Source organism: Centruroides sculpturatus, unplaced genomic scaffold (genome assembly GCF_000671375.1).
Source record: "Centruroides sculpturatus isolate CEXI.00-Female unplaced genomic scaffold, Cexi_2.0 scaffold1674, whole genome shotgun sequence".
Taxonomy (NCBI): domain Eukaryota; kingdom Metazoa; phylum Arthropoda; class Arachnida; order Scorpiones; family Buthidae; genus Centruroides; species Centruroides sculpturatus.
The window spans coordinates 39627-48753 of NW_019385813.1; the positions used below are offsets into that span (position 1 = coordinate 39627).

General features: G+C 26.8%; 1 protein-coding gene across 1 annotated transcript in view; it reads left to right on the plus strand.

Annotated features, from left to right (window-relative positions):
- LOC111642279 (leucine-rich PPR motif-containing protein, mitochondrial-like) overlaps positions 1 to 9127 on the plus strand; it is a 64491-nt gene that overhangs the window by 34251 nt on the left and 21113 nt on the right. The window contains exons 16-20 of the mRNA XM_023388608.1: positions 3826 to 3873; positions 4971 to 5033; positions 8006 to 8145; positions 8234 to 8319; positions 8438 to 8657. Of these exons, the coding sequence (XP_023244376.1) occupies positions 3826 to 3873; positions 4971 to 5033; positions 8006 to 8145; positions 8234 to 8319; positions 8438 to 8657 (557 nt within the window). The remainder of the gene's footprint in view (positions 1 to 3825; positions 3874 to 4970; positions 5034 to 8005; positions 8146 to 8233; positions 8320 to 8437; positions 8658 to 9127) is intronic.

Sequence of the window (9127 nt, forward strand, 5' to 3'; positions counted from 1 at the left end):
TGTGTAGGTTTATACATATAAAAAATTCAGTTTGAAATCAGGTACAGTTTATGTAATGGAACTGTTTATCTATCAATTTTGCAATTAGCAAATTTATTATGAAGTAATACAGCTTTTCCTTTATTCAAAGCCATTTAGAACATTTTTAGAAAATGTGAAAAATCCTTTGTATGCTAAAATATTTTACCATGTTAAATAAATTCACTTGTAACTATCACCTCTTTCTCAGCAAATGTAACTAATTATAACAACACACCTGAATTTTTTGCCAAGCATAAATTATTTTATTCTCAAATGTTTTCAACCTACTTATTATAGGCCATCTTCAGGCTTACGATTACCATTCCAAAATGGAACTCAATGTTTTTTGAATACGTTTCATTTTAAATTTAAAAGATTTTTACAGTATTTGTGTATATTAAATAAATGGGGACTGTGATGGATTTTGAAAGTCTATATCCATCAATGAATCTAACATCTTGTTTTAATGCACTCATTGAATTCATGGTCCAACACAATCCAATGTTATCGATGTATTTGGAGGAATTAAATAATCTAGCAGACTTGATGTGCTACCAATCCTTTTTTAGATTCAACGGGGTGACATACAAACAAAAGAAAGGTGTTCCAATGGGAAGTCCCATGTCAGGACTCCTTTGCAAACTAGTAATATGTAGACTGGAAAAAGACATCCTCAAAGATTTCTTAGAGGACATTATATTCTACAAACATTATGTCGATGATGTGTTTATAATTTCGAAAGATAACCAACAAATTGAAGACTTTTTACTTGTAATCAATAACACTGGCCATGGGTTAAAACTAAAATTAGAACAAAAAAAACTATACTCGTCTTCATTTTTTTAGACATTGATATAAAATTTAAACAAGGAAATGTACAAACAGGTATATTTAAAACCCATACATGCTCCCCTATATATACCATTGTGATCCAACGATCCATATAAATACAAGTTATCAGCATTTAAGATACTTAGTGCAGTATAAAAATGCTCTTCAAATAACATTCAGGACTGTATTAAGGAGATTAGTAGAATTAAAAGAATTGCAACAAATCTAGGATACAAAACTGCCACAATAGAAGACCTGGTCAACGGTTACAGACAATATAAAGGCAAAAAACATAGTAAAGTAGATGCAATTAACAAATTCACATACAATGAACGTTTAGGAGGAGTGATGAATGAATTGAGTACTTATAAAACCACAAGAATGGTATATAAAAGAGCACCCAACATCTATAGCTTAATAAGGAACAATAAAGACAGCATAATAATGCAAGAGAAAGCTGGAGTTTATAAAATACCATTTGAGAATCAAGAATTAGGAATAACAAAGGATTATGTAGGTGTAACCAGAAGAAACTTAGCAATACGTCTGCGAGAACATAAATGCAACATTAATAAAAGGCACAACAACACCATTTTTGCAGTCATGGCACAGACAGAAGGAGTGAATGTAAAATGGGATGAGGCAAAAATCATTAAAATGGTCAAATCTCCATCCATTGCATTAGAAAGGGTAAAAATGGAAATATATAAAAATAAAATGAAAAACCTTTGACTAAATGCCAAGGATGCTAATACGCTTCCAACAGCATGGAAGTACATGATAAAAAAAGCATGGGGATTAAAAAACCTTAAAGCTTATAGTTGTTATACTTAGCCTTGTTATTTATTTTTTCATTTATTTAATATACACAATTACTGTAAAAATCTTTTAAATTTAAAATGAAACGTATTCAAAAAACATTGAATTCCATTTTGGAATGGTATTCGTAAGCCTGAAGATGGCCTATAATAAGTAGGTTGAAAATGTTTGAGAATAAAATAATTTATGCTTGGCAAAAACTTCAGGTACAGTAATACCCCGAACTTACGCGATAGGTGGGACCGAGCGATAACTGCGTAAGTCGAATTCGCGTAAGTCGGTATAATTTCGCAATTTGTGTAAAATCCAAATTGGATGTATGTAAGCTAATAAATGTTCTCGTTAATCTTATCTCGTCTTTTGATTCGTTCACAGTTACAAGAAATCACCACATAGAGTCTTTCAAGTCTCCGTAGATATAACAAACACAGAAATAAATAACACAAAATAAATTGTAGTTATATGTCGATTCTGCGCGACATGTCCGAATATGTAAGCTGAACAATAGTGTGGGGGGAGTGAATAATCAAGAGTTGCATGACGCTCAAACAAAAGACAAATTGACGAGATTTGAAAATCGTGTAACTCCGGGTATTACTGTATGTTGTTATAATTAATGCACATGATTTGATTTAAAATATGAAAGTTTTTGTTTAAAAATAAAACGTTTTGAATTTTGAGCTTCTTACCTGTTTATTTTTGGTTAATTTTTGTAATCTTTCCAGTATAAATTTATATATATATATATATATATATACACAGTAGAGCATCATTTATCCAAAAGCTGATCAACCAAAACGTCAGTTAACCGATAGCGTTCCAGTCGGATTGTGTCATGCTGAATCAAATGTTTTTGATACTAGATTAATTTCCAAAATATAATTTTTTTTGGTTTTATATTTTTCAATATTTTTATTTTGTTTGTACTAAATAAAGAAATAATTTTTAACGATACAATAGTCACGATTATTATTTTAAAAAATTTATGTTATGCTTAACATCAACGAAAATTCAACATGAAGCAACACACAACGGAGAAAAATTTCAACATGGGATAGGTTAATATATTTTTTCGTACATAATCGGTTGTAAAATCTAAGTGACTCGTACAACATGGAATTCATATAAAACGGAATTATCAACAGTGTTATAGGGGGGTCGACTGTATTTAGATATACATGAACTAGAAAACTTTCATAAAATATTTTTGTGTGACATTGTTATTAATGTGGCTGAAAGATTCTGCCCACCAATCAATAATAATTCTTTAAAGATTTTCTGAATATGTTGATACTTCAATTTTATATGTGTATATTTTAATATAATTTTATCATTGATCAATATTGTAAATATGCAACATATTTTTATTTTATTAGATAATATTTTTTATAGGTAAATTTCTGATGATTTTGACTTATCAAAAAGAAAGTAATATTAGTAAACAACTTCAAAAATGTATTGATTTAATTAATACTTAGCTATTAAATATAATCTATATAATAGTTCTAAACAGAATTGTTTTTTATAACAGAACAAAATGTTGTTTACAGAAGTTTTAATAATTTATTAAATACTTTAGTGTTTTTTGGATCTAATCGCAGTCTACTTTTACCAACATAATCCAATATTTATGGAGATAAAATGTTAATAATTTTAAAATTAGAAATGGTTTTAACAAAAAATAATATTTGTGTTTGGAACTACTGTTGGATTGGTCTTGGAAAGATTTAATAAAAAATGAAAGTTAGATAATTGATAGTCAAATTAATACAAAAGTTATAAAAAAAATAAGAAGTTGAGTATAGTAGCATAAAATTTAATGTCTTTAACATAAAATTGCTGTTAAACATAAATCTAAAGTGAGGAAAGACTCAAAATATTTTAACTATTTTATTTTTTTTAATTTTATAAGAAAATGTTTTGTTGCTATATTAGAAAAGGAATATTTTAAAAATAGATTCTTTTTAAATGAGAAATTTATTTGTCATGGTGTAAGAATTAAATTTTTGAAACATGCTTTTATGAATTTTTGATGATATGATAAGTACAGAGTATTAAAAAAAATCGCAAGGTGGCATATCATATCTAATTTTAAATTTTTTATTATTTAAAAATATATTTTTTTTTTTATAAATTTTTCCTTTACATTTTCAGAGAACAATGGATGTAGAAGAGTTAGAAAACCATCTAATTGAATTAAAGGTTTAATTTTTATTTTTTATCATTTCTTTATATTTCTAGATGAATCTTTTCAATGAAATTTCCTTGAATTGGATTAGTCAATTTTAATATTAAATTAATGTAAAATTTATTAAGATGTCAAGTTAAAGGAAAAAAGGTTTTTATTTGCCTGAAGATTTAATTCAGTGTTTGGTATTCAAATTAAAAATTTAATATTCCACTTACTGAATAAGTGGATCATTTATATTGCTTTGTAATGTTAAGATTTTATTAGAAATGGGATTTTTGATAAAATAATTGGTATATCAAGTTTTTAACAAAACTATTTCATTTATTTTAATGTCTAACTATTAATATTCTTTTAAGATCGTGGCATGGTTGTTGTCCATATTCCTGTGGACCTGTAGTTCCTATTTATTTATTTAATCAGCATATGTGTAGCTCAAAAGTAGCCTAATAGTTATGCTTGTAATTATAAGGAACATTAAAGTTTTCATAAACAATAATAAATAAGCTGTAATAAATGGGCAAGAAATGAATGGATTGAGGAAAATTAGAATTACAAATAATACATACATTGTATTTTTATTTATATTCTTCAGGATTTCCAATAGAATTTCAATGGAAATTTATTAGTGAATTAGTAATTCTTTATATTTATTATTTTACTTAGATAATGTAACTATGCAGGATAATAATAAAAGAAATTATGAAAGTATTGTAAATGAAACTTACTTGAAAACTTCATTTATTAAAAATATTGAGTGCAATATGTTTGTAAACTTTAAATGTACAAAACAAATAAAGAGACTGACTTGGATTTACAATAATAACGTAAATTAGAAACATATTGACTAAATTATAATTTTTGTATATCTTTTAATATTTCTTTAAATGCATATCTTTCAATCTTCAAAAAGAAAAAAGTTTCAAAAAATCAAAAAATTTAAATAAGAACTGTCTATGATATAAATAAAAAGATCTTAATATCAATGCATACAGTTTTACACCTAAAATTTATACTATTAAAAATAATATTAGTTTTAAAAAGTTTGAAAATGAAAGTTTAACTGTATAACTAGGATTAGAAAGAATAAGATATTTTTTCCTCCCTCCAGAGTAAAGGTTTGAATACAAGAGGTGTTCTCAGACGTCTGTTGATGCTACACTGCCGTATGAAGGTAAATAATTTGTGTATTCCTGTTTTTCTTTTTTTTTTAATATTTAATTGTATGTTTTTTTGCATATCTTCATTAAAAACGAAAATTCAACATGAAGCAACACACAACGGAGAAAAATTTCAACATGGGATAGGTTAATATATTTTTTCGTACATAATCGGTTGTAAAATCTAAGTGACTCGTACAACATGGAATTCATATAAAACGGAATTATCAACAGTGTTATAGGGGGGNACTATCCGTCAACCAAAGCCAAATATTATCGGGCTAGAAACGGCTATAATACTAATAATTTAATAGACAATTTGGCATTAGAGTTAAGTGCTAGGCACCATCTCTTGATAAATTTAATAATTATAAATTAATTAAATAAATTGGCAATGCATCTGCACGGTAAGCAAGAGTTGCGGTTTTGAGTCCCGGTTCAGGCCAATTCTTTTCTTCCAGTAATTCTAAATTATTATTTAAATTATTTAATTAATTTATAATTATTAAATTTATCAAGAGATGGCATCTAACGCCTAACTCTAATGCCAAATTGTGTATTAAAATTTTAGTATTATAGTCGTTTCTAGCCCAATAATATTCGGCTTTGGTAGATGGATAGCTTTAATCGTATCAGGTATAGTAAAGATGTTTGATTATTTAAATAATTTTTGGTATTAATAAAATATACAATTGAACTTTCATATCATGAACTTCTATACATTGAAATAATTGAAAAATACCAAAAATAATTTATTTTGAAACATTTTGGACATTATCTGAAGATGTCCCAGAATGAGGCTGAAAACATTTTACAAGAAAATTATATTATTTTATATTTTGTTATTTTTACTTTGTTGGCTGTTATAAATAACAGAAAGAAACTATAGCCATCAGTCAATTGCTTTCAATTTGCCTGAATGTAGGCTATAATTTTATCTTAAGTTTTTTATCAGTTAAATTTTATGACTTACAAAAAAATATATATTTCATTCAATCAGAATAATTTTATTAGTCTTCAGAGAGTTTTTCCAAATTATTGTCATTTAACACAATAATTTTTCTTCAGTTTACGATCATTATATTTTTACAAATTGTCATAATATTACAGTAATGCTGTTGTACTATTATTTGTTGAACCTATATTTCATTGCAGTAGAGAATTATGATATAAATTTAAATAATTAAACATATGACATTTTGTCCAAAAAGCATGTCAGCATGAAGAAATTGGGATGTTCTATGAATATTAGATTGTACGACTGAACTTTGAGTCAACTAACATTGTCAGCTGCTTTTTGCTGTTTTGCTTAGTAGTACTTACCATTTTAATTCTGTGTGGACTCTGGCATAGAATAGTCATCTTTTGAAAAATGCATTTACAGGTCAAAGTAATTAGAAATTACAGGCAGTAGGACTTGAATTCACTGAACTCTTCATAAAATATAGTTGGCCAAGTTCTTTTTGAGAAATACAGCCCTAAACTATTCAACATAAAACATGCTTCACTAGCAACTCTACATAGGATAGAATTCTTTCTTGCCATGTTGAAATGTAGTTTGTCATCTGAGTCATGCAGATTGAATTTTAATTCTTCTAAAAAGTAACTTTCTTCAACTATTCTTCAGACGATATGGCATGTTCCTTGGCTCTTTGAAGCTGCTGCATTTTTCTGGGATGATAATCTTTAAATTCTTGAAATAATCTCCTCCTCATATTAGTGAACTTGGTTTTACTCCACTATGTTTTTTCAAGTCAATTTTCAGGTCTGTGGATGAAAAATGTAACTTTTTGAGACATAAATCCCTCAAAACTATCCTGGCTTGGAGTAAATGCATTTCTTTGACTATTTTCTATTTCTCTTCTGGCTACAGAACTTATTATGGAGAGCTTAGATAGCAAGGGAGACACTGTTGAAAGTCAACTATTAATAAAAACCTAACTGATGTGAAGAAATTTTCTTTACTCAAAATAACAACCACATACTTTTTCTTTGTGTTAACTGTATATACTATTGATATATACTCTCCATATACTAGGGCCAAAACAGATCACTGAATTGTCTGCTTTGCTTTTAAGAAAGATAGATGTTGCAACGTCACCAGTTACTACTATAACACATTTGTACAAATGACATATGATGCAATACATGTGTTTAGTTGCAACAGACAAATATAATGAGTTTTTATAAGTTAAAAATTATTTTTAATTATATAAGTACAGAGTAATAGCTAGGGACAATTACTGAATTGTCAATTTCAAATTAAGTTACTTTTAATTTGTATGAAAGTCTGTTTATTAGAGGAAGATACAAAACTTGACAGTTTAGAAGTTTATTCCATGTTAAAAAGAAATATATTTACAGGATGGAAAAGAAAATAGAATATCTAATATTGTACATATTGAATTTTTAATGTCTGAAGAAATTTTATATAAATTAATTATATATTTATATAATATTTTATTATAAATAAGTAAGTAATCTAATCCTTTAATTATATATATATATATTAATTTTNCACATATTTGTAACCCCATATTAATTTTTATTGACAGACATAGCCAAGAATAAAACAGTTTAGAAAATTAAATTTCTCTAAATACTGTATTATTTATTTAATTTTCTAAATAATTTTATTCTTGGCTATGGCTGTCAATAAAAATTAAGAGTAGAATACTCATTAACATACCAAAAATTCAAAAGTGAAACAAAAAACTTTTATTGGACTTGAATCAGTTAAAGCACACAACACTTTCCTTAGTATATGTAGAGTGTTTCATTTTATTAATCTTATATGATGATAATTATTTCAAAAAGCATTTTAGATCAATACTATTTGATATATTAAAATAAGACTGGTTGATTGTTTCAGTTAACAAGGTTTTTGTTATAAATACATTGTGCTCTCAATTTTTTTAGATTAATAAAAATGTATTGATTTATTTATAAAATGTTGAAAGCTATTGTGTTTTGGTTTATAATTCAGAATTTAGAGAGAGTAATTGAACTTAAGAAAGAATTTGATGATCAAAATAGCTTTTATACTGGCTCCATATATGCCCAGTTAATAGAATTGTTTGTGTATCATAAGAAACTAGATGAAGCACTTCACTACAAAACCCTCCTGTAAGTTGAAATTCTAATGGTTTCATTGTAGAACTTAATTTTATTGACTTTTTCACATTAATATTTTTATGAACTATTTTTAACATAGAGAGAAGATAGAACCTGATTTTCCTTTAGATGATCACAAAGTGTTAAATCTTGCTAATTTGTTGATCAAAAATGATAAAATAGATGGTAAGTTTATGAAATGGTGATAAATTATTAAATTAAAGATTTTAAAATAGATTTAACTAATTGAAATTTGTTACTTATTTTATTGAGTTTACATTACTTTTTTCCTTTGAATATATAGATGCCTTACAGATTTTAGATGAGCATTACAAAAAGTTTGGTTCAAACAGAAGAACTGAAGATGGTTTAGAAAGAAATGTCACTCGTCTTCTTACAACTATTGCCAACAAAGGAGATGTGGATCTTACAAGGAAGATGTTCGATTTGTTAGTTACCAAATATAATTATGCTGTTGTAAGCAATATTGTTCTTGGTCCTTTGGTTAAAGTACATCTTGTTAAGTAAGTTAATTTTTTTTAATATTAATAATAATTTATTTATGCATAAAATATTTTAAGAAATGATAAAGTTAAGAAAAGTAAGAAAAATTCTTGTTATAATCAGGGCTGTGGAGTCGCGTAAAAATCTACCGACTCCGACTAGGGGCAGACTTGTTACCGAAAGAGACCCGGAAATTCTGATGTCGTCACGTGACCTCAGAATAAAATATTCAATAAATAGAGTTGTAATAAAGATAGAGCATAGAAACTTTTTATTCCAAAGCTAAAAGACTTCTCTAAGTAATATATAAATATGTATTCGATAATTTTTACTTTTCCGGCTGTTATATATAACAGAGGAAAAGTGTAGCACTCGGTCAAAAAATGACCCCTCCCAAATTTTTACAGTTTTGGACTTGGGACACCTTGAAATTTCAAGATATGCAAAAGATTCGAGGTTTTTTCTATATGTGTGGATGTTAGACTGTGTG